A 25624-nucleotide genomic window follows, 5' to 3' on the forward strand; every position below is an offset into this window, starting at 1 on the left:
GCCAGGGGCCCACTTGGCTCAGCTGTGGCATGCCAGTCACTCAGCACAATCTAGTAGACCCATCACACCGACTTCCTCGAATTCAGCAATAGACACTTGGCAAGAAAGATAAAAGGGAGAAACTATTTCAGTAGGCTGGATCTGGCCTGTCTTCATAGAACCTGACATCATCAGACACTTGGCCCGAGAAACCCCATTCCACTCCACACACTCTATGCAGGGACGTGAAATCCTGTGCCCACACCTGAGCTTATGCAAGAATGTTCACAGCGTCACCGTGTCATTATTCATCAGAGACAACCCAAATGTCCGTCTGCTGATGAACGAAGCGACAAAATAAACATAAGTCAGCACACGAAGAAAAGGGCCCACGCCTGGTAAGTAATGAGGGACGTGGGCCCAGGGATGACTTCAGATCCTGATTTCAGCATACATAGCGAGGATGCAGTCCCTGTAAAAAGAACCATGCGGTCTGCAACATTTTGAAATAAGAGAATGCAGAAATCCACGTGCCTGTGGACCTGCAGCTATAGAAACTGGGTTCAAGTGCAGCTCAGGAGCTGAGCAAGTCACTTTGCCTCCTCACCTCTGCAACGGGAACAAGGGACGCGACCTTCCTCGTGGGCCCATCACGAGGTCGACATGAGATAAGCCGTGGAGAGTACTGGGCTCAGTCCAAGACCTCAAAAAATGTTAGCTACACTGTTCCTGCTGTGCTTCTTACCCTTAATACTGTGACATGGTTCATTTTATTTTAAAATCACTTTTTTAAAAAGACTTTATTTATTTGAGAGAGAAAGAGAGCATGAGAGTGGGTAAGGTCAGAGGGAGAAGCAGACTCCCCATGGATCCGGGAACCTGATGCAGAACTTGATCCCGGGACTCTGGGACCATGATCTGAGCTGAAAGCAGTCACTTAACCAACTGAGCCATCCAGGTGCCCCATAAAAATCACATTTTAAACTGTTAGAAACATGTTGATTTTCCCAGAACTACATTTCATGAAAAAGTCATTAAGGGCATTGTCATGGAGTAAATGCCTGTGTTCTCCTCTCATCCTACACTCCCAGGCTGAAATCCTAAGCCACCATGTATTAGGTGGTGAGGGTCCTCTGGGAGCTGACGAGGTTGTGAGGCTGAAGCCCCCATGAATGGGGTCATCGCCCTTCTAAGAGAGACCCCAAAGAGTTCTCTCACTCTCTTCCCATCACGTGAGGACCCACGAGAAGGGTGGTCTGTGTGCAATCCAGAGGGGGTTCTTCCCAGAACACGACCATGCTGGTATCTTGTTCCCAGCTTTCTAGACTCCAAAACCATGAAAGGTACTTTTCCGTTGTTTATAACACCCAGTCTATGGTGCTTTATTACACAAGCCCAAAACTAAGACATTAAGTGTCCTTTGTTCCTCCCCGATGACCTCTCTTGGTCCAGGCACACACACCAAGGTGCAGGGGCATGCCTCCCCCAGGTAATGCAGTAGGGACACAACTGTCCAGTCCACTAGCACACGCCATCAAAGCTGTCCAGACATGCGGCGGCCAGACAAGGGCGAATGGGGAGAGATCTTCAACATCCACAGGCAGAGGGACTGGGAATTCTGTTCTTTTCAACTCTGAGATGCAGTTGTTACCTGGTCAAGGGAAGCGGTGCCACGCAGGGTGCCCCCTCCCAGGGGCTCCAGCCCCTCCCCTGGGGCTGCTCACCTGCAGCCATGCCAGCCCTCCTGGCTGGTCTTCCAGCCTGCCCAGTTTCCACCTCGCTAGCATTCACCAGTAGAGTAAACGAGCCTCAGATGACAAAAAAAGTAGCAACAAAGCTGTATGAAGTGCAAAACTGCAGAAAAATGGGAACACAATATGCACAGGTTGGGCAGGCAGCAGCGGCTGATTCTGGCCATCTCCATCAGAAGTCAGATTCAGAAAAAGGAACAAGTGAAAAAATGAACAACTAGTAGCTGACAAGCAAAAATGACATGCAAAGGAGGTATGTTAGGGGGAAAAAAAGGCAAATAGGCTGGTAGTTCCTCAAACAATTAAACGCTGAGTTATCCTATGACCTAGTAACCTACTCCTGGGTATACAGCTCCCCAACATAAAACACCCATCCACATAAAAACCTGAACATGTGTGTTCCTAGCAGCGTTATTCCTAATAGCCCCGAATGGAAACAATCCAAGTACCCACCAACTGATGGGTCTCTCCGCACAACAAATGGAACATGATTTGGCCCTAAAAAGGGATGACATACTGACATGTGCTACCACAGGGATGAACCTTGAAAACACTGGGCAAAGTGACAGAAACCAGTCACGAAAGGCCACGTGCTATAGGACTCCATGCGTAGGAAACTTCCAGAATAGGGAAATCTATAGAGACAGGAAGCAGGTGAGTGGTTGCTTAGGGCTGGGGCAAAAGTGGTAAGGATATAAGGGGGTTATAGATAAAGGGTATCAGCAGGAATATAAATCATTTAACATAACAACGAGGCTGGAGAACAGTATGAAGCTTCCTCAAAAAGCTAAAAATAGAACTACACTATGATCCAGCAATTGCACTACTAGGTATTTTCCCAAAGAAGACAAAAGTACAGATTCGAAGGGGCACGTGCACCCCAATGTTTATAACAGCAATGTCCACAATAGCCAAACTGTGGAAAGAGCCCCAATGTCCATCGACGGATGAGTGAATAAAGAAGATGTGGTATATACATACAATGGAATACTACGCAGCCATCAAAAAGAAGGAAATCTTGCCTTTTCCAAGGATGTGGATAGAACTAGAGGGTATTGTGCTAAACGAGATAAGTCAGTCAGAGAAAGACAAATACCATAGGACCTCACTCACATGTGTAATTTAAGAAAGAAAACAGATAAACATATGGGGAGGGGTAGAGGGGAGAAAAGGAGAGAAGGAAACAGGCCATAAGAGATCCTTGGTGACTGAGAACTGAGAGCTGATGGAGGGTTGTGGGTGGGGGATGGGCTAGACGAGGGATGGGGATTAAGGAGGGCCTTTGTTGTGATAAGCGCTGGGTGTTGTCTGTAAGTGATGGATCACTGAATTCAACTCCAGAAACCAGTATTGCACTGTAGGTTAACTAAGAGTTAAATAAAAATAACAGCGAGGAAACAGATTATTACTTAATAAGTACGTATAAGCAGATAGCACTTACCAAGACACGAGACTCATGGAAGAAAAACCAGCATGCTCCTTGGTAAAGAAAGATCTGAGATCACTAAAGCAGGGGCTAAAAATAAGACCCACTGGGAAATGCTCAAGTTTCAAAAGGCAGAACCTTGATATAAGTTGCGGAATACAAGAAATCAGATGAAAAATGTAAGCTCATGGACGTGACTTTTATAAAGCTGTAGTTCAAAAGAAACCTAGTAGTTAGGTGGAAATGCGAAACTGCCAATATTTAACCATGCCCAGCTACAGAAGTAACCATTATGCCATTATGCTTCCCTTGAGAGCGTGAGATTGTTAATTTTTTTTTTTTTTTGGTAGCACAAATTCACACGCAGCCCCCCACCAATGAAGTATTAGTGCACAATTTGGGGGGCGGTGGGATTATGTCATTAAGTCCTGATGAACTCCCTGAAAGCAGACAATTTAATCTCTATGTTACTCGTAAGGAGATAGGTCAGAGCAAGAAGACAAAGGATGGGGAGTCCCACCCAGGTTTGTGTGGTTTCACCGCCCACGTTCCCACCACTACACTTGCTTCGCAGGAGAGCTTACGAGGCTGTGAGGATCACTGTCAGACTGATGGCACTAAACCAGCACCTACAATCCCCATGGGGCAGGTCTTCCCCAACTGTGCACAGACTCAAAGGGTACACTGCCCATGTCTGCGCCCCTAGTGGCACGTCGATGCATCAGCCTTGACCTTCCTGCCTCCAAGAAGTCACACGTTTAGGGAAACGAAGGGAAGGAGGTAACTAACCTGAGTCAGTTTCCTAGTCTCCAAAATGTTCGTGTTCATCTCAGTTACAGAAGAACCCAACGGAGCTCCCTGGGGGATGGCCTTTTACTCATCGCCACACCCAGAGACTCCCCACACAGTAGGTTTTTGATCCTGTACTGGTGTAGGATCAACAAAACAAGTGTTACCTTTGCAAGAAATGCTCGTATTTCCGCCGGTATGCAAAGCCCGCCCGTCTCACCCGCAAGTGCTCCATCAGCCCCAGGTACTTGATCTGATGCCTTATGAGCAAGTCGTCAAACTTGCCTTTGGAAATACAGAAGGGAGAGTGACCGTAAATGACTTGATAGCTTTGTTTCAACTGAGAAAGACCATAGGCTACAAGCTGACCATCGTGGCCTGAGTCTGGCCACGGACATATTTTGTCAGGTCCTAATTGTGTGTGTGTGTGTGTGTGTGTGTGTGTGTGCACGCATGCACACATGTGTTAAAGGGGGAATTTTATAGGAAAATCTGGATTTCTGGATTCTCTAAAAAAGAAAAATGATATCTGGCCTTCTGGGCTACATGGGAGTTCCACATGAGAACAACTGATTGGAAGGGAACAGGGCTGCCGCTTTGGACATGATGTACCCTTTGCTGTTTGTCACAGTCCCCTCCACTCCCTACTGCCTTATACCCAGTCTGCTTCACTTATTTGCTTTTCCTGCCTGGCTTTCATACAACAGTGTACTGACCATGGCATGAACTTGGAAGATACCCAAGTCATAGTTCATCTTGAAAGATAGTTCCTTGGCTGGAGGGAAGCAACACTGCTCCCTCTGACATCTGTCTGGCTCAGCTGGCTTGCTCCTGAAATGGGCCAGGCTCTGAGCAATGCTCATTTGGGACTACCAAAAGAACTCTCCGTCTCTCTTCATTTCCCTTCTATTATTTAAAAATGGATTCACATACAAAGGACAAGAAGCAAGGCTATAGGGTGTGTTGGGCTCTTTTATTTCTTTTTCTTTTTTTTTTTTAGCATCTTAACCCACTGTCATCTTGGCTTTCCCCCCCAGCCTCATTTCCCTGAGCTCAGTGTTCAGAACGATTCATGACTCACTGGGTTCTTTCCTCTCATTGGGCTTGATGCAACGGATGTATGAAGGTTCCTTAGAGATGAGGATTTCCAAAAGGCTGCTCAGGCTGTTTTTAAACTGAGTTCCCACCTTCAGAGAGAAAAAGAGAGAGAGAATGAATGAGCTAAATAGACATTGCTTCTCCCAGTAAATACAGAGAAGATTGGCTAGGGCACAGGTCTTTCTATCCCAGCTCCTGACAGATTGCCCTCCCCATAACCATCTCGCCCACTAAAAAGGTTTCGGATGTTCTGGTCTGAGAAGCCCAAGCTCAGACTGGTCAAACAGAGGCTGGACAAGCACCTGTTCAGGGTGCTTTCCTCACTCAGCAAATACGTGGTGAGCACCTCATAGGAGCCCATATCGCCATTAAGGCCATCACCCCCATCAGCTTCCCATTTCCCAGTTACCAAGCTTCCTTTACGACACTTGCACTGTTATAAGTCCCTTCTTTCTTTGATAGTATTGTCCTCTCCTCTCTTCCACTAGATCATACGCCCCACGAGAACAGGGATCTTGTCCATTCTGTTATTGCTAAAACTTGCGCCCTGCATGCAGCACCTGACACACAGTGAACACAGTGGTTGCTACACTTGGAAAATATGTATTTAGTCAGTGTGTGTTAGAGAGGGACACTTTCAGAAAAAGGAAGGACAGATTAAAATGTGCAGGTAACTGAGAATATTTGTACCCTCTGGCGGATTTTTACTACCTTTTCCAATTCCGCATGGGCCTGCTTTTCCCCGACTCACCGTTGGTGGCCTTCTCCGGTTTTCTAACTCGGCCACCAGGAAGCACTCCTTCAGGATGCGGTTTTTGGACCTGCATAGCACCTGCAAGTAAAGGAAATGAGCCCCACATTCACTGCTTCGGAAATCACTAAGGGTCTTCGGGAAACTTGTGTTAAGTGTGCACCGCAGCCCAGAGCCATTTGCTTTGGGAACACTGGAAGATGGGGAAAAAGACAAACACGGAAGGAAGCGTTTAAATACTGGCTCCACAGCTCTGTGTACACGGTGAGGCCGTCCGATGGTTTTCCTTGGACACAGCCAAGCTATCCTTGCTCACAGTCCAGCCCATAAAGAATGAACAGCTCTCGAAGAATGATCTCCAGGAGACGGTGTTAAGTGGGGGGGAAAAAAAGGCAAGACAAGGAACACATGTACAGTGTGTGATTACTGTGTGAAGAGAAAGGAAAAGGAGGGATACACACACACACCCCTTGGTCTGATCCACCCCTGGAAGGATACACAATCAAATGGCTAGAACAGGTGGCTGTCAGAGAGTTGGTGATACGGGGTCAAGGACATCAGCTTTTGTGCAGTTTGATTTCTCCCCACCGTGCACAAGTTTTCAAAATAGTTTGTATTACTAAAAATCTTGATTTATATTTTTAAGAGAGTTGAGAGAGAGTGGGGGAGGGGTAAGGGGAGAGGGAGAGAGAGAATCTTCAGTGGGCTCCACGCTCAGTGCAGAGTCCAGCAGGGGGCTTGATCTCATGACCCTCAGACCATGATTTGAGCTAAAATCAAGAACAGGACACTCAACTGACTGAGCCACCTAAGGGCCCCAAAGATCTTCAATTTAAAAAAATTAATTCTACACTAAAATTCTTCTCTTTGTATCCATACAATGAGATATTCTTTGGCCTTTAAGGAAGGAAATTAACCAAACACTGGAAGGAGCAGAGATGGCCTTCAACAGACAAATGGATAAAGATGTGGTCTGTATACACAAGGGAATATTACTCAGCCACCAGAAAGGATGAATACTCACCATTTGCATTGACATGGATGGGACTGGAGGGGCCTATGCTAAGGGAAATAGGTCAGGCAGAGAAAGACAATCTTCTTATGGTTTTGCTCATATGTGGAGCATAAGGAATAGCATGGTGGACATTAGGGGAAGGAAGGGAAAACTGAATGGGAAGAAATTGGAGGGGAAGACAAACCATGAGAAATTATGGACTCCAGGAAACAATCTGAGGGCTTCAGAGGGGATGTGGTTGGGTTACGGGGTAGACCGATGATAGGTATTAAGGAGGGCGCATGTTGTGATGAGCAAGCACCCTGGTGTTATATGCAAACTGTGAATCATTGGAAAGTACATCAAAAACTGGTGACGGACTGTATGGTGACTAACATAACACAATTTTAAAAACCCAAGAAATTTAAAAAAAGAAGGAAGGAAATTGTGACACAAGTGGGGACATGCATGAAACTGAGGACATCACGCTAAGGGGCAGAAATGAGACACAGAAGGACAAGTACTGTATGACCCCATTCACATGAGATTCCTAGAGGAGTCAAATTCAGAGCGACAGGAAGTAGGGTGGTGGCTGCAGGGGTTGAGGGAGGAGGAACAGGGAGTTAAGTATTTGAAACAGAGGGCAGAGTTTCAGTTTTCCAAGATGAAAAGGATCCTGGAGATTGGGAGTACGAGGATCAATGGTGTTTAATGCTACTCAAATGAACACTTAACAACAATTGTGATGGGGGGCACCTGGGTGGCTCAGTGAGTTAAAGCCTCTGCCTTCGGCTCAGGTCATGATGTCAAGGTCCTGGGATCGAGCCCTGCATGGGGCTCTCTGCTTAGCAGGGAGCCTGCTTCCCCCTCTCTCTGCCTGCCTCTCTGCCTACTTGTGATCTCTCTCTCCCTGTCAAATAAATAAATAAAATCTTTAAAAAAATTTTTGTTTAGTCCACTCTAATTCTGCTCTTAATGATGGCATGAAAGAGCAATTTGGGGATGGGGTGAACACATTAGAAAGGATCCATGTTTTCTCTCTCTCTCTCTTTTTTTTTTTTTTTTTGGTAAGATTTTATTTATTTATTTTACAGACAGAGATCACAAGTAGGCAGAGAGGCATGCAGAGAGAGAAGGGGAAGCAGGCTCCCTGCTGAGCAGAGAGCCTGATGCGGGGCTCGGTCCCAGGACCCTGGGATCATGACCCAAGTGGAAGGCAGAGGCTTTAACCCACTGAGCCACCAAGGCGCCCCTAGAAAGGATCCATCTTGAAGTCAAAAGAAAGGGCCAGGCCTATCAGTCCTAGCTGGCGAAGGGAGAGAATCTGAGATTTTTTCATGGGAAGCAGCCTCCATAGGTGGGTTTGTGATGGGCATGGGTGTGGTGCACAGGGCAAAGCCAGGAGAGGAGTATTACGTTCCTTGTGCCAGCTGGGCCCTTCTATGCCTGTGTCATTCACAGTGACCCTGGGAAGGGGCACCGCCAGACCCACCCCACAACGACAGGAAAATCTGCTTCAGACCCCGCGCTGGGAAGAGGCAGGGCTGATGCTCAGTCCCAAAGAGCACCGGCCTAGAGCAGAGATCCAAAGTTAGGAATAGTTCCTATCCCGAAGCCCAGAGATTGGGCCGAGAAAGACTGGAAAAGCCAGAAGGTATTCCTGAAACCAACAGTCTCTGTGTTCACTCTGAAAAGGTCTCCCTAACTTTAAGCTTTTTGTAGACCAAGCTAATGAAATAAAATCTAATTTTTATAAAACAGCCTACTGTTTCAATACAAAGGAAGGCTTCAGAACACCCAGGGTTTTTCTGATCAGTGAGGTATATGGAAGGAGATTGGAACTTGCAGCAGCGGCCCCAGGGGCTAATCACAGCTCCAGCCCCACTTCATGATGTGATCTTGAGCAAGTTGAGACTCCTCTGGGTCTCAATTTTCTCATCCTCTGTTCATGCTACCCTAGTACATTCCCACTGCACCCGAACAAAAATCTCTTCTCCTCCCTGGGGACCTCACCCGGCTGGGCTCAGTCCCCTCTCCAAACATCATACTCCTTACTGAACACACACTAAAATCGTCTGGGCCTCAGGGCCTTTGCACACGCCAGTCCCTCAACCTGGAGTCAGCCCAATCTTTCCATGGCCAGTAACATTCTCACTCAGGCTTAGCCCAAAGTCACCTCCACAGGGGTGTTTCCTCTGATCTCTTAAACTAGATTAAAAATTCTCCTCTCAATCGTGTTTTCTTGTTTTCTTCAGAACACTTCTCACCGACGGGTAACTTATTTGTGTACAGTTGGCCCTTGGACAAAATGAGTTGGAACCACGTGGATCCCCTTACATGCAGATTTTCTTTTTCTTTACAGTACGGGGTTTTAAGTGTATTTTCCGTAGGACTTTCTTAATAATATTCTCTTTTCTCTAGCTTATTTCATTGTAAGAATACTGTATATAATATATAACATACAAAAGATGTGTTCAATGACTGTTTATGTATGAGTAAGGCTTCCAGTCAACAGTAGGCTATTGGTAATTAAGTTTTGGGAGAGTTGAAAGTTATACATGGAATTATCACTGCACAGGAAATTGTCAGGTTCATGTTGTTTAAGGGTCACTGTATATATTTATTCTTTTTTTTTGTATATATTTATTCTTGACCCCTCCCTGCCCCTAATGTAAGCCCCATGAGAATAAGAACTAGCCCTTGGGACGCCTGGGTGGCTCAGTTGGTTGGACGACTGCCTTCGGCTCAGGTCATGATCCCGGAGTCCCGGGATCGAGTCCCGCATCAGGCTCCCAGCTCCATGGGGAGTCTGCTTCGCTCTCTGACCTTCTCCGCTCTCTGACCTTCTCCTCGCTCATGCTCTCACTGTCTCTCTCTCAAATAAATAAATAAAATCTTTAAAAAAAAAAAAAAAAAAAAAAGAACTAGCCCAGCACACAACAGGGCCAATATACATTCTTGAATTAATGGCATATCATACATTCGTCTGTTGAAGTGTGTCTTGGCTCTTTCCACAGTTTGGGGATTGAGGACTTTGCTGATATGAACATTGGGGTACAGATGGCCCTTCTTTCCACTACATCTGTATCTTTGGGGTAAATCCCCAGTAGTGCAATGGCAGGGTCATAGGGTAGCTCTATTTTTAATTTCTTAATGAATCTCTACACTGTTTTCCAAAGTGGCTGTATCAACTTGCATTACCACCAACAGTGTAAGAGGGTTCCCCATTCTCCATGGACGGGACTGGAGGAGATCATGCTGAGTGAAATAAGTCAAGCAGAGAGAGTCAATTGTCATATGGTTTCACTTACTTGTGGAGAATAAGGAAAAACACGGAGGACATGGGGAGATGAAGAGGAGAAGTGAGTTGGGGGGAATTGGAGGGGGAAATGAACCATGAAAGACTGTGTATTCTGAGAAACAAACAGGGTTTTGGAGGGTAGGGAGGTCCCTGGTTGTGGGTATTAAGGAGGGCACATATTGCATGGAGCACTGGGTTTGGTGCATAAACAATGAATCTTGGAACACTGAAAAAATAAAATAAAATAAAATTTAAAAGGGCATATCATACAGATGACCTTGAATATCTTTCCTGGCCATGCTAGAGTTCTAACATAAAGCACTGTACAGAAAAATCCAGGCGGCCATATATACATATAGTTAAATTCCAGACTTACTTCTTTCAGATGTCTGTAGAGGAGATCATTGTTTTTTTCTAAGAATCCTGTAAAACATTGAAAAATTTTTGAATCACTGGCTTTGTCTAAAAATGCAATTCCATCCCAACTGACTGCAAAGGGAAATCCTGAGAATAATCTCCTAGGCTCAGATCTGAGGTTCTCAACCTTGGCACTGTGGACGTTTGGGGCTGGAGAATTCTTTATTGTGGTGACGGTCTTGTGAATTGTAAGATGGTTAGCAGCACCCCTGAACTCTACCCACTCGATGCCAGCAGTCCCTTCCCCAGCTGGGAAAACCAAATTTGTCTCTAGACATTGCCAGACGTTCCTGGATGAGTAATCCCACCTGTGGTTGAGAAGGTCCTCAGAATTGAATTTATGGCACACACACTGTACTCTAACCTCTCCCTAGCTATCACACAAATGTACAGCCTTTATCCTAAGTATTGTCCTAATCCAGTAGCAAAGAGCTATGTAAAAAAGGAATGACATTGAGAGGCACTTGGGTCGCCCAGTTGGTTGAATATTCAACTCTTCCTTTCAGCTCAGGTCATGATCTCAGGGTCATGGGATCAAGCCCCGTGTTGGGCTCTACACTCAGCTGGGAGTCTCCTTGTCCCTCTCCCTCTGCTTCTCCCCCTACTGTATCTATAAAATAGATATCATAAAATATGCTATCTATAAAATAAATATATACATAAATAAAATCTTAAAAAAAAAAAAAAGGAATGACATTGAAACAATGGATGGAGTGTTGAATTTCAAGAGTGGCCTGGGGAAGCCAGGTGAGAAAACCATCCCCACCACTGAGGAAAGCAAAACTGAAGCATCAGGATTAGATGCTAGTATGTATCCTCATACAAAGGAGAATGTGCCAAGTTTTAAAGTCAGAAATGGCACACTTAAAACCTAATCAGTTAATAATCATTATATTAGTAACTAAATGACATTATAAAATCAGCACCAGGGGCGCCTGGGAGGCTTAGTTGGTTGAGCATCCGACTCTTGATCTCAGCTCAGCTCTTGATCTCATGGTCATAAGTTCAAGCTCCGCCTGGCATGGAGCCTACTTAAAAAATAAAAATAAAAACAAAAATCTGCTAAAAAAGACATGTATCAAAAACATCTATGATATAATCTTTTTAGAAAGCTGTTTGGAGCTACCAAAACTAACATTTTTATTGTGGTAAAATATATATAACAAAAAAAAATTCAGCATTTTAGCTACTTGTAAGTGTTTGGTGGCATTAAGTACAGTCATATTGTTGCGAACCATCACCACCAGCCGTCACCGGAACGCATTTTCTCATACTGAAACTTTGACCCCATTAAAAGCTAATTCCCCATTCCCCTTCCCCCAGCCCCTGATGACCATTTTTCTACTTCCTGTCTCAATCAGACTTTGACCACTCCAGGCACCTTGTCTTTGGAATCATACAGCTTTCGTCCTTTGTGACTGGCTGATTTCATTTAACATCAGTTTTCAAGGTTCCATCCGTGGGGGGTATCAGAACTTCTTTCCTTTCTAGGACCGAATAACATCCTGCTGTTTATGTAAAGCACATTGTATCCACCCACACAGCCATCCATGGAAATAGGCAGATGCCAAACACAGCCATGTTTACAAGAGACAACACTGGAAACAAGCAGTGTCCATCAAATGGGTCAAAGGCTACAGCCCTAGAGCAAGTGCCTGTAGCCTCTCAAAAGAAACATGGTGGGATCTGTGGGTTGCTGCAGAGCCTGGATGAGGGACGAGGTACTGGAGGCAAAAGGCATGGATCTGAACCCCAATCCTGCCACTTACAAGCTGAGTGACCTTGGGCAAGTGGCTGGACTTCTCTGAGCTCAATTGCCTCATAGATTAAAAGGGAGATGATAATGACGATGATGAGTATAATAATACAAGGGTTTTACAAGGTTTAAGTGAACAACAGAGATAAAGCAGTCCCGGCCCCCAGTAAGGGCTCACTGAGTACTAACTGGAATCCAAATGATCTCTCATAGTCATTAAATGAAAAGTTGCCAAAGAGAACACAAAATAACAATCCGCCTTGGTTTTGTGTGTATAGGTGCACGTTTGGATGTGTATGTGTGCCCCCACATGTACATGGAGAAGGTATTTCTATTGTCCCAAAAAAGTACAAGAAACTGTTGGTTCTTGGGGTTACCTCCAGAAGAAGCTGGGAGTAAAGGGGACTTTCGGTTTCCTTTTTGGACTTTTCTATATGGACCCCAACTTCTAGCCTTACATGTATAATATCCTTTAAACAAAAATCAGTTGATGATGTCTACAGAGAGACTCATCCTATTTTAAAATGCTTTCTGTTTTTATATATCACTGGGAATTTAAGAGGAAAAAAATGTATTGCTTTTTTAAAGGTTCTTAGAGAAAAAACTAATTATTTAGAAGTGAAAATAATTTAGGGGTGCCTAGCTGGCTCAGTCAGTAGAGCATGTGACTCTTGATTTCAGGGTCATGAGTTCTAGCATCACGTTGAGCGTGGAGCCTACTTTAAAAAAGAATAAGCCTTGGGTGTTAGAGGCAACTAAGGAATCCTTGAACATTGTATCAAAAACTAATGATGTACTAAATTTTTTAAAAAATGTAAAAAAAGAGAAAAAGAAAAAAAGTGAAAATAATTTAGAACCTAAAACATAAGTGACCAACGAAAATATTTTTTGAAAGAAAATGTTCATAGGAGCATTATTAGTAATAGCTCAAGAGCATGAACAAACCCAGATAACTATCAAATGACCAGTAGATAAACAAAACGGTGTCTATCCATAGAATGGAATATTATTTAACAATAAAAGTAACCACATAGGAGAATCTCAAAGACACGATGCTAAGTGAAAGAAGCCAGACACGCGAGACCACATATTGTGAGACTCCATCAATACGAAATACTCAGAACGGGCAAATCTGCAGAGACAGAAAATAGAAGAGGTCAGAGCCTAGGGCTCTGGGGGAGGGGGTTGGGGAAAACATAGAAGTTGCTAACGCACGCGGGGTTCCTTTTTGGGGCGAAGGGGTTGCATAACTCTAAAGTGAATACAGTTAAAAACTACTGAATTGTACACTTTAAATGGGTGAAATGGAGTGGTTATAGGTAAAAGTCATGAATAATAAGAACTAATAAGAAAAAAGCCCTTCAGACGGCATGCCTGCAAGGAGGGCTAGCAAACATTTGGGAAGGGCGTGCAGCCATGTGTTCAGTGGACACAGGGGCACCTGCGTGGCTGGGACACTCGCCTTCCGTGCAGTAGGTGACCTCCCCCGCATAGTGGAAGAGCCGGAACTCCATCCAGCCAATCCTCTTCCGGCCCTTTGGCCCTGCCAGCTTCCGGCTGCAGCAAGACAGAAATAGACACGGACTGAAACTTCCTCATCTGGGGCAACAAAATGCGCCCCACTATATGAAGGAAGTAGCAAAAGAGAAGCCTTCACAAGTTGTTTAGGAGCATGGCAACTGACTGGAGCACCGGAAACCAAACATGCACAGGCCTCCCTAATATTAGATCCCTCTCTGTGCAGAAAGTGGAACGCTCTTGCACTGGTGGTGGGAATGCCGACTGGTGCAGCCACTCTGGAAAACAGTATGGAGGTTCCTCAAAAAGTTGAAATAGAGCTACCTGACAATCCAGCAAATCGTACCACCAGAGAATAAAAAAACACAAATTCCCAAAAATACGTACTCCCCAATAGTCATAACAGCATTAGCTGCAACAGCCGAATTATGGAAGCAGCCCAAGTGTCCTTTGATTGATGCATGGATAAAGAAGATATGGTTTAGGGGCGCCCGGGTGGTTCAGTGGGTTAAAGCCTCTGCCCTCGGCTCAGGTCATGATCTCAGGGTCCTAGGATCGAGCCCCGCATCGGCATCTCTGCTCAGCAGGGAGCCTGCTTCCCTTCCTCTCTCTCTCCCTGCCTCTCTGCCTGCTTGTGATCTCTGTCTGTCAAATAAATAAAATCTTAAAAAAAAAAGATATGGTTTATAGATAAACAATGGAATATTACTCAGCCATAAAAAAAATAAAAATCTTGCCATTTGCGACAACATGGATGGAGCTAGGGAGGATAATGCTAAGTGAGGTCAGAGGAGGACACCATATGATGTCACTCATATTTAGTATTTAAGAAACAAATGAACGAAGGGGAAAAAGGGGACAGAAAGACAAATCAAGAAATAGACTCTTAACTATAGAGAACCCACAGATGGTGAGCAGAGGGGAGGCAGGTGGCAGGAGGGGGAATAGGTGATGAAGAATGAAGGAGGGCATGACCCTCCGTGGGTCCTTGGGGTGATGACCGAGGGTGGCGTATGGAAGTGCTGAATCACTATATTGTGCACCAGAAACTAATATGACACTGTATGTTAACTAACTCAAATTGAAATAAAAACTCAAAATTAGATCCATCTCTGAAGAACTGAGGAATTAACCTATGTGAGCCCCAGAAACACTTACTTACACAATGAAATAATTTCTGTTTTCTTCCAGGTGATAACTAAGAAATAATTTTACTACCTTACACTTTTATGATAGGGAGGGACTAAAATACTGATGAAACGTCATTTTTTGGATTCTGGTGATTCCTAATTTTTATAACGTTTTCTTGAAATATATATACATACATATTGACAGTGCAGGTATCCTAAGTATGCAATTCAGTGAATTTGGGCACAAGAAACATACCCATGGTACCAGCACCCAGATCAAGAGTCAAAATATTACCAGTATTACCTGAGAATTACTCCCCCACCACCTTGAGCCCTTCCAGATGAGCCCCATCTAACACAACAGGCTGGTATTTATCTGGTGTGGCACTTTACAGAAACAGAATCATATAGTATACACTTTTTTGTGTGTCTGATTTCTCTTGTTTACATGCTCTGTGATTTACCCACATCACTGCATGTGATCACAGATGATGCATTTTTGTGGCTATTATTCCATTTGCGAACAGACCACAATCTATTTTTCCATTTCTGATGCATTTACTTCTCCTCGCGATATTCTACGAAAGCACGATAAAGCCGCTATCATCTATGGCGTCTTTGCCATGGCCAGAAATGATTTATGTAGTCATTTACAATGTTACCCACTAGGTCACTTGTCTTATAAGTGGCTGAGCTGGAATTCAAAACCAGGGCTTTAGGATTCCAGAGCATGAGATAAGTAATTCTCTCCTCCTTGTCTCAGAGACCAAGTTAAATTTCTAGTCAATTTCCTGAGCTGCTACCAATGTTCTGTATCTTGATCTGGTGCTGGTGATGAGGGAGGTACATACAATGTGAAGATTTGCTGGGTTGTTTACTTCAGAGCTTCACATATCACCATATGTATTTTGTATTTTAAACCTAACTACTAGGTATTTACCCCCAAAATACAGATGTAGTGAAAAGAAGGGCCATATACACCCCAATGTTCATAGTGGCAATGTCCAAAATAGCCGAACTGTGGAAAGAGCCATGATGCCCTTCAACAGATGAATGGATAAAGAAGATATGGTCCAGGGGCATCTGGGTGGCTCAGTGGGTTAAGCCGCTGCCTTCGGCTCAGGTCATGATCTCAGGGTCCTGGGATTGCGCCCCACATCGGGCTCTATGCTCAGCGGGGAGCCTGCTTCCCCCTCTCTCTGCCTGCCTCTCTGCCTACTTGTGATCTCTGTCAAATAAATAAATAAAATCTTAAAAAAAAAAAGAAGATATGGTTCATATATACAATGGAATATTCCTCAGCCATCAGAAAGGATGGATACCCAACTTTTGTATCAGCATGGACGGGACTGGAGGAGATTATGCTGAGTGAAGTAAGTCAAGCAGAGAAAGTCAATCATCATAGGGTTTCACTGATTTGTGGAACGTAAGGAATAACACGGAGGACGTTAGGAGAAGGAAGAGAAAAATGAAGCGGTGGGGAATGAGTGGGGAGATGAACCATGAGACACTGTGGACTCTGAGATACAAACAGGGTTTTAGAGGGGAGGGGTGTGGGGGATGGGTTGGCTGGGAGGTGGGTATTAAGGAGAGCAAGGATTGCACGGAGCACTGGATCTTATACACAAACGGTGAATCTTGGAATGCTACATCAAAAACTAGTGACATACTGTATGGTGACTCACATAATAAAAAAAATAATAAAAACAAAACAAAACAACTATTTCATGCACATGACTCTATCCAAAATGTAACAATCATAGATACAAAATCTTCAAACATTCTACTCAGAATTCATTTGAATTTGATTTCCGCTAACAAAAGGTATGATGTATATGAGTTGGTGCATCCTTATGATGCATCACGTTTCAGCGTACGAAGCAGCGTATGAAGAACAGCTATGGGGTCCACTGTCCACATATCCAAGAAAGTGGATCTACAATGAGCTTCCCCAGGCAAGAGCTTCCCAAGCGAGATACATACGTTTGGAAGTGTGCATGCTTCCCTACTTTCTCTTCCAATTTCTCCAGGAAACTCAAGTCTGTTGCGGGACCGGGACGGATACATTCTTCATCCTTCCAGAGAAAAACAGAAGCTTCAATGCATAGCCTCCATCACATGCCATCAATTCCAAGTTTAAATGCCTTTGCCAGCTGTGGCAGATGTATTGGACTAAAATACTCTTATCGAACACAAGTTCAGGTGAATACTGGGGGTGAGAGGGCACCAATCTGTTCCAGGCATCTAGTGTCTCAGAGGGATGGGGAATTCTTTGGCAAGTCAACTCTTGTACTCGTCATACTTCCAGAGTCTTCCCAAGGACCCACCACAGCCTCCATAACCAACTTACTTAAACATGCCACCTCATTTTCTCTTAACCAGTCTTTGCTGCCTAAGGACGTATCTCCTTTTTACTAGGAGCAAAGTCTTCTGGTAAAAAGAAATAAAACCAGGTACATCTGATTTTTCACATTTCTCCAGCTGTGTCTACTTCCTATTTCAGGTCTTTAACATTGTTAACATTTAACGGACCATCTTAAAAAATGAATCAACCCTGCAGCTTTTATTAAAACAGCAAGAAAAAACAAAAACTGGGTTCAGTTTGGTGAGATGACTCTCCTGAAGTAGGATCTCTAGGCTTTCTGATTCCATCTATGCAAAACCACACAGGAACAAATATTTATTACTAAAATATTTAAAAATACTAGTCTGACAATCCATATGAGCACTGAATACACACAGAATAGCTTGGGTCAGTCTGTGGCTCCCCAGATGTCCACACAGCCCTTCCCAGAGCATCTTACCTAAAATTGAATCGTCCTCCCCACCATATCTAATCTTTTCTTTTTCTTCATCATGCAACCTCCTCATTTTGCCCATTAACCTGTTCCTTGTCCGTCTCTGTGCTAGAATTTAAAGCCTGGTGAGTGTAGCGGTTTTGATCTGTTTTGTCCACTGCTGTGTCCAAATCATAGCACCAAGTAAGCACTGATGCTATCTGTTGAGCGACTAGAGTCTGAATGCTTGCCACACACCAGCATAATTCTAAGCCCTGTGCCTATACTCATCCTTACAGTTCCTCTTAAGCTAAGGGCTCGAACCGTCGCACCCAATTGAAGACAAGGAGATTGGAGCGCAGAGAGGTTAAAACACCCACCTAAGTTTACACCGCTAGTAAGTGTGGGGAGGGGCTGGGATCTGAATCCAGATGGTGCCCGTGTTCCTGGCAACTGCAGACTCCACCCATCAATGTCCTGCCGGGCTTTGGACTCTTGTTCACCCAACAGTTAGATGGAGGAGGGGGCAGGAGGAGAAAAGGGACCTGTTAATTTTTGTTAGAAGGGAGATGATCGCCAATGGAAAGGCAAAGAAATGATTTCTGATCGGCCTTTACATTTAAAAAAGTGATGTATGAATTGGAACAACTGAGGATCGGCGGCCGGGGATGTTCTCAGAAGGTGCAACGGTTCGAGATCAAGTCACAGGTGCATCCTGAGAAGCCTCAACTCAGGACCAATGGACGTTCTTGGTAAAACCTCCCTTTTACAGTTTCTGGTTTTCTGCTCATCCTAACCCTCTGAAGCCTGGGGGAAATTCTTCTGCGCATTGGCAACACCGTATGAAGTCTCTTAATTCTCACCAGAATGGAAATGATTCCTTTGTGTCTCTCTTCCACCAAATCACAGATGATCTTGTTGTTGAAATACTGAATCGGTTCCCACTAAAACAACAGAGACCAAAGAATTGCCCAAGGAGGATTTAGATCAACATAAAATATCTCTCTTTTATTTATTTATTTAGATTTTATTTATTTATTTGACAGACAGAGATCACAAGTAGAGAGGCAGTCAGAGAGGCAGGCAGAGAGGGGGGCGGGGAAGCAGGTTCCCCGCTGAGCAGAGAGAGCCTGATGCGGGGCTCGATCCCTGGACCCTGAGATCATGATCTGAGCTGAAAACAGAGGTTTTAACCCACTGAGCCACCCAGGTGCCCCAAAATATCTCTCTTTTAAAGTGATTTTCCAAAATTTGATTTTTACCTCCAACTTAAAACAAATCTTCCTGAAGGTCCAACTAATTTCCCAGGAAATACTCAGAAAAAGAGTGAAAAATAATTCTGAGTACAAATGAGGATAAAATCCCCAGTGAAATATTATTGCTCAAGTGAATCTCTTTCACTAGAATAAGAAATCAAATGAGGAGAAAACATTCAAATGTTTTACCTCTATACCTTCCATTTCATATTCTGCCTGTTCTGCCTTTAGGGTTCTCTCAATCAACAGTTGCTGGAGTTTCTCATTGCAATAATTGATGCAGAACTGTTCAAAACTAGAAAGGGAAAATTAATCAATAATTAGTAATTAATTAATTTTAAAAGATTTTATTTATTTGACAAAGTACCAGCAGGGGGAGTAGGAGAAGCAGACTCCCCACTGATCTGGGAGCCCGATGTGGGGCTTGATCCCAGGAATCTGGGATCATGACTTGAGCCAAATGCAGATGCTTAGACTGAGCCACCCAGGCACCTTGAGATGCAAAAAAATTTTTTTTTAAAGATTTTATTTATTTATTTGTCAGAGACAGAGGGAGAGAGAGCGAGTGAGCACAGGTAGACAGAGAGGCAGAGGGAGAAGCAGGCTCCCTGCCGAGCAAGGAGCCCGATGCGGGACTCGATCCCAGAACCCTGGGATCATGACCTGAGCCGAAGGCAACTGCTTAACCAACTGAGCCACCCAGGCGTCCCGAGATGCAAAAATTTAATTAACTAGAGCTACACGCGTAGACAAATTAAAAATTGTCTTTACTTATCTTTTTAACAGAGAAAGCAAAATCCTTATTAGTCATATCATTTACTAAACAGATCAGAAGAGTCAAGCTAAAAGATGTTTGCATTTTTTATGGTTATTCCAATTCTGGAATAGTCGATGAATTAGCAGCTATAGAAACCCAGAGAATTTCTGAGGATGGGAAAACCAATTCCCATAACACTAGAGATGCCTTAAACCAGACTCACACCCTAAAGGAAAACAGAGGACCAGTATGTAATGACGAACTCACCCATTCTTGTCGAAGACCTCAAACCCGTAGATGTCCAGCAATCCGATCACAGTTTTCTTGGTGAAATCCTAGTCAAAGTAACACACATTGCTTGTTGTTAGGTCTTTTACTTAATGACTCTTAAAACGCGGTAGCTGCCTCCAATGCTTGGACTTGGTTGTACAGCTCCCATCGTCTCTCTTTTCAGCATTGGCTCACAGAGGAATCATGAGATGGAAAGTGGAAAGGAATTTCCCAGCCCACTCCTCTGCCCTGAAGCCTGCCAGCATCCCACTGCGGCTTCGATGTCTGCCACCCAAGAAGTGAGACCTTCCCCTTCTGATTCACAACCTTGCTTCAGCCCTTCTCAGTCTCCCGAGCCCACGTCAATCCCAAAGAAAGAGAGAGACCTCTAGAGACAGCAGCAAAGGAGATGTTTATTCAGGAGAGAAGATGGGTGGTTTGAATACCATTTTAAACAGAGGACCGAGAGCTGTCAGACAGGATGGATATTTAATGAGAATATGACTGTTTTTTTCTGAAAGGGCCACAATTTAACATCCAGTATGGTGTCTTGAGCCAAGGCCTTCCAAATCTGTCCTTTACATACTACCTCCTGGAGTTTTACATCTATGTCTGTGCCCCAGTACCCTTTCCTTAATTTCTAGCTCTGAATAAACTCCCCCTATTACTTAAATAAGTCCACTTAGGTTGAGTTGGAAATACTTTTATTATTTTCTTACACATGTTAAAACATACTACTGTTAAAGTCCAAACTTTCCATGTACACTGAAAGCCATCTGGTGTACTGAAAATACTGTGCATTCCCACTTTGAGACACAATCATTCAGTGGGCATTTTTTTAAAAGATTTTATTTATTTATTTGACAGAGAGAGAGAGAGATCACAAGAAGGCAGCGAGGCAGGTAGGGAGAGAGAGGACGACGCAGGCTCCCTGCCAAGCAGAGAGACCGATGCGGGGCTCGATCCCAGGACCCTGAGATCATGACCTGAGCCGAAGGCAGAGGCTTAACCCACTGAGCCACCCAGGAGCCCTCAGTGGGCATTTTTGTGAGCCTGCTGTATGCTGGAAATGTAGATGCTGAAAGACACTGCCCCTGGCCATCAGGAGGCCGATGGCCGATGCTCACAAATTCTTTAGAGTGATGATGTCAGTCATAAAACATTTCCACGTTACTGAGAGTGAGTCATCTAAAAATGTGTGGACAAACCTTGTTCACTAAGGAAGAGTTGATTTTGTTGACCAGCCAAGTAAATGTTCTTCCATAAACGGCCTTGGCCATTGCATCTCTAGCGTAGACAGAGAGTTCTAGTGTCAATGGGCATAGTACCTGAGAACAACAACAGGGGCATCATTACAAAGGTTTAAAAAAAAAAAAAAAGTCCATCCCTTTCTGAGTTTTCAAATTAGCCTTTAATGATGGCCAGTGAAGGATAGGTGCTAGGGGAAGACACCACCCCCACCTGCAAGCGTTCAGGCAGGAGCCCAATACGTGCCAGGCACGGAGCTGCTGAGATACAGCTCTGACCCAGACAGATAATTCCAGCCTCTGTGGGTTCACAGTTGGGGGATGGGACATTGCCGCACACAGTCATGTTGCAAGCTGAGAGCAAAGTGAGGAGATACCTATGGTGTTTTAGGAGGCGGTGGGATGATCAGGAAGGCTCTTTGAGGATGTGACCCCAGGAACTGAAGGATGAGAAGGTGTTGGGAGAAGCACAGGGAACAGTGTTCCAGCAGAGGGAACAGCATGTGCAAAGACCTCACGGTGGAAAGGCATGGTGAAAGGGAAGCATGAGAGTTTGGTGTAACAGTTTGGGAATGGGAGGCTGAGGCAGGAGACCCCAGAAGGAGCTGGAAGGCTGGGGTCTAGCCTCCTCCAGGACCACCATCCTCCTCTTGCATGAGGCAGGTAGCAGCCCTAGAAGGAAGGGCAGGTCCATTTCAACCTAGAGGCATTGTTACCTTCTCAGTTTTGGCTTCAATCTTTCTGTGGGTGAGAGCTTCCAGAAGGATGGAGGGGTGGACACCCAGGAGCTGAAAAAATGGAAACCAAAATGCCATTCAGTGATTGGATTTGATTTTTGCCAATGTGTAAAGAACTGGTGTGATTTCCAGGCCCAGGATTATATGCTCTGACTGGTAATCTTGATTAAATGCAAAACAGATCACATACTATCTTGTGTCCAGCTGGTTTTACCCCCTCCCTCACTTGTCCCATGCTCTTTAATTTTCCTAGGCAGTACCAGCCAGATGGACATGGTATTAGCCACTTGGGACCTGGGCATCCAGCTGCCTCAAGCTCCCCCATCCTGCCCTTCCATCTCCAAAAAGGGCCAGGCCTTCCCTCTGCTCTTCAAAAGTGGAACGTCACCTTGGCGATCCATTTGATCTCATGGGTGTCTGGTATGGCGGCACAGCCTTGGTGGTTCTCTTCGAAACAAATGTTTCCTAGGTGTAGGACGCTGGCAATAATTCCAAAGAGATTCTAGAACGTTGGATAGGGCAAGGAGAAGGGAGAAAGAGGGGCAGCCACCTAACTGGTGAATGCCATCACAGAAGACATCATCACAAGGAAAACCACCCCCATCCCAATTTCAGTCCTGAGCTCACAGAACCAAGCTAATTTCCTCCTTCCCCCAGAAATCAGCCTCTTACCCAACTCAGATGTTAAGGGAAGAAGGGTAGAGAGCCTCAGCACAGGGTGGAGAGGAAGCTTTGCCCATTCTCCGGGATAGGAGACTTCTATTTTCTATCTTCCCTACCCCCTCCCTCTCCCCACCAATAAGCCATTTTCTATGCAAATGCCATGATCCCAGATATATATATTTACATAAATATATGATATTTTGAAATTATAATTCTGGCCCTTGAAAGAATAGTTTTGGCCATCAAAAAAAACCAAAAGGATGTAAAAACACAATGTTTATAAAGCCTACAATTTGCTCCAGTTTGTTCAAAAATAGAAGTGTAAATAAGATACAATCCTGCTGTTCTAGGGCATCTAAGTATTTGAGATTGGATTTGAGAGAAGAAGAAACATGACCTCCTCCTTGCATACAGCACCGGGAAGTCTTTCGTCTGCCCGATGAAATGCAGAATGCACAGTTTAACATTGGAATTTCAGACAAGCAATGACTAATTTTGGTCCCAAATGGTGCCCCCAAATGATGGTGACCATTAAAATGTAGCTAGGCATGCTGGATTTTTATTGGCTGAATCTGGCAAGCCCACTAGGTGGCCAAGATACCAGCAATGTTTGGTCAATCCCAGACCCATGGACCAGCAGTTCTGCCCTTGGGGCTCATACCTCGAGGTCATCTTCAGTAAAATCGATGACAGAAAAGGCACTGGAAACAGTTTTCCAGTCGTTCTTGTCATTAATAGATGACTCTTTGGCACAATGACCCTGTTGACACAGAATTGGGTAGCTTAATGTCATTTTTATAGGGGCAGTGAGTCATGCCCACATCTAGCCTTGAATTGAAGGGTTTTTATTTTCTACAAGCATACAAGAGCTAGTTCTAGAATGTTCTAAATTATAAAAAGGTAGGTTTCACTAATCAGCTAGCATAGGGTGATTTGCTTTTTTCAAACTTATTTAGAATTTCATCTTTATCCTCGGAAAACTTTGAAAGGTACACATTAGTGGTATATCTCTTTGAATATGTGTGTGTGTGTGTCTCTGTGTGTGTGTGTGTGTGTATGTGTATGTTTTAAATAGTTTTCCTTGTCATATTTGCCAAATAAATTGAAGATGCTTGTCTCTAGAAACATCTGCTAAAATATACAGGGAAAGGACAGCCCTGAAATTCAGAAAGCATTTTGATGCTCTTATAACCTCCAGCAGAAACTGCAGGGCGGGACGAAGTGAAAAGAGACCCTCACTCGAGAAAATAAAAGTTTGGCATTTAGAGAGAGACAGCTGATGGATACAGTCCCCAGCAGAGATGTGATGAGATGTTCCACCACTTTAGAAGCTGTCTTTTAGATAAGACACATACCACCAAATGTCGCAATTTAAAGGGAAGACTTCTAGATGAGGGGTTTTTTTGTGTGTTTTTTTGGTTTGTTTGTTTGTTTTTTGCTATTATAGTACAGGGTGTCCCTGGATTCCTGGCTCTCTGAAGATCTGTCATCTTCAAAGATTTTCCTGTTACACAAGGAAACCAGAGGGGCCGTAGCATGAAAATACTCACCAGTGAACAGACCACTGTTAAATCTGCAACTTCCCAAATCCCTCCCCGTCCCCGTTCAACCGGCGTCTGTTCCTGCCCCACCAGGGTGGGGCCAGCTTAGGTCAGTCCCTGCAGGACACCTAGAGGTTCAGAAGTAGTATGGATATACTGCCAAGTAAAGTCATGAAGTCTGTCAAAGTTATGAGAGAACATAAAATTGAACAAAATAATACTGGTGCATCCCTTGAACAATTTCCAAAGCCACTGTGGCAGGAAGATCTGGCCAAATGAAACAGAACTAGAAAAATATCTGCAAGGATGAAGACAAGATACATTCCAAAAGGGAATGATTTGAATATCAAAGGGTTAGGAGAAGCCCTTGGGTAAAAGAATGAAGCCCACAAATACTTTTTATAGATTGACCCTCTCTGATCAGGCTATAGAAAGTCAAGTGTGACGCTACCACACAGTTTTGTTAGAAAAATTTGGTCCTCAAAAAAAAAAAAAATCAAATTTGAGTTACTCTTCATTCTAGCAATCAGGACAAAGTTTGTAAAAGGAGATTATGGGACTCTTTTGTCTTCATTATATCGCCTCATTTTTCAAGATAAAATTTCAGTCATGCTTATTCTTCCTCCATGACTTCCTATGAAATGTTGGTCCTTCTTTTACAAGATTCACTTCCTAAGACCTCGTTCTCTTTTTCAAGTGATGTCCCCACTGGCACTCTGCCAAGAGACTTCCATTCAAAGTCAGGCCCAGTAAAGAAGAGAAAAATCCAAAGATCTCAGGGGAGAAAGGTGCTAGTGGCGTCAAAGATTGGTAGGTGCTGTACAATCTAGACCTTTCCCAGTCTTCATGCTGGCTGCAGAAAGAGTAATGGTTGGAGGAGAGGTTACATTCTGAAAGCCCCTTTCACAGTGCTGGATCCCAGGAATGGCCTGAACACTTTCTGTAAGGAAGTATGTTCATTTTGCAGCCAACAAGTCTCAGAATGGGAGGCAGGGAGGAGGAGGGTCTCTTCCTAATTAGTTTTGAAAGCAGAATGCAACACGGGCTGTGGACACGGGTGGATAGCAAGTTACTCTCACACCTAGACCAGCAGTTCCCACTCCCACTGTGACTTAGAATCATGGAGGATTCACTTAATTACACCAAATCATGGGGGAGTATTTAACACAACCCTGAGGTCCCCATCCCACCCCAGACTAATTAGATCTGGATCGCTGGAGGGTAGGAGCCAGAGATGTGTGTGTGTGTGTGTGTGTGTGTGTGTGTATTGAAAAACCTCCTCTGGTGATTCTAATTTCAGCCAGTGCTGAGAACCCCTCACCTAGAGATCGGTTACTTTACCAAGATGATCTACCATCTACCTGCCAGGCATAAACAGAGGGGTTATGGTAAGTGTCCATAAACCAGTCTGTAGGATACCTCCAGAGCGGTAATGAGAAAGTTCTTGACCATCCCACAGAAGCTCC

At 44.2% G+C, this 25624-nt stretch overlaps 1 protein-coding gene across 1 annotated transcript in view; it reads right to left on the reverse strand.

Moving 5' to 3' along the window:
* MYO1H (myosin IH) overlaps window positions 1-25624 on the reverse strand; it is a 105635-nt gene that overhangs the window by 12888 nt on the left and 67123 nt on the right. Inside the window, exons 8-20 of the mRNA XM_032310958.1 lie at window positions 23279-23377; window positions 22343-22456; window positions 21934-22005; window positions 21179-21298; window positions 19968-20035; window positions 19133-19238; window positions 18551-18631; window positions 16894-16985; window positions 13725-13819; window positions 10466-10512; window positions 5795-5875; window positions 5027-5132; window positions 4113-4230 (exon numbers count right to left, since the gene is read on the reverse strand). Of these exons, the coding sequence (XP_032166849.1) occupies window positions 4113-4230; window positions 5027-5132; window positions 5795-5875; window positions 10466-10512; window positions 13725-13819; window positions 16894-16985; window positions 18551-18631; window positions 19133-19238; window positions 19968-20035; window positions 21179-21298; window positions 21934-22005; window positions 22343-22456; window positions 23279-23377 (1199 nt within the window). The remainder of the gene's footprint in view (window positions 1-4112; window positions 4231-5026; window positions 5133-5794; window positions 5876-10465; window positions 10513-13724; window positions 13820-16893; window positions 16986-18550; window positions 18632-19132; window positions 19239-19967; window positions 20036-21178; window positions 21299-21933; window positions 22006-22342; window positions 22457-23278; window positions 23378-25624) is intronic.

The sequence above is a fragment of the Mustela erminea genome, chromosome 13 (genome assembly GCF_009829155.1).
Source record: "Mustela erminea isolate mMusErm1 chromosome 13, mMusErm1.Pri, whole genome shotgun sequence".
NCBI lineage: Eukaryota > Metazoa > Chordata > Mammalia > Carnivora > Mustelidae > Mustela > Mustela erminea.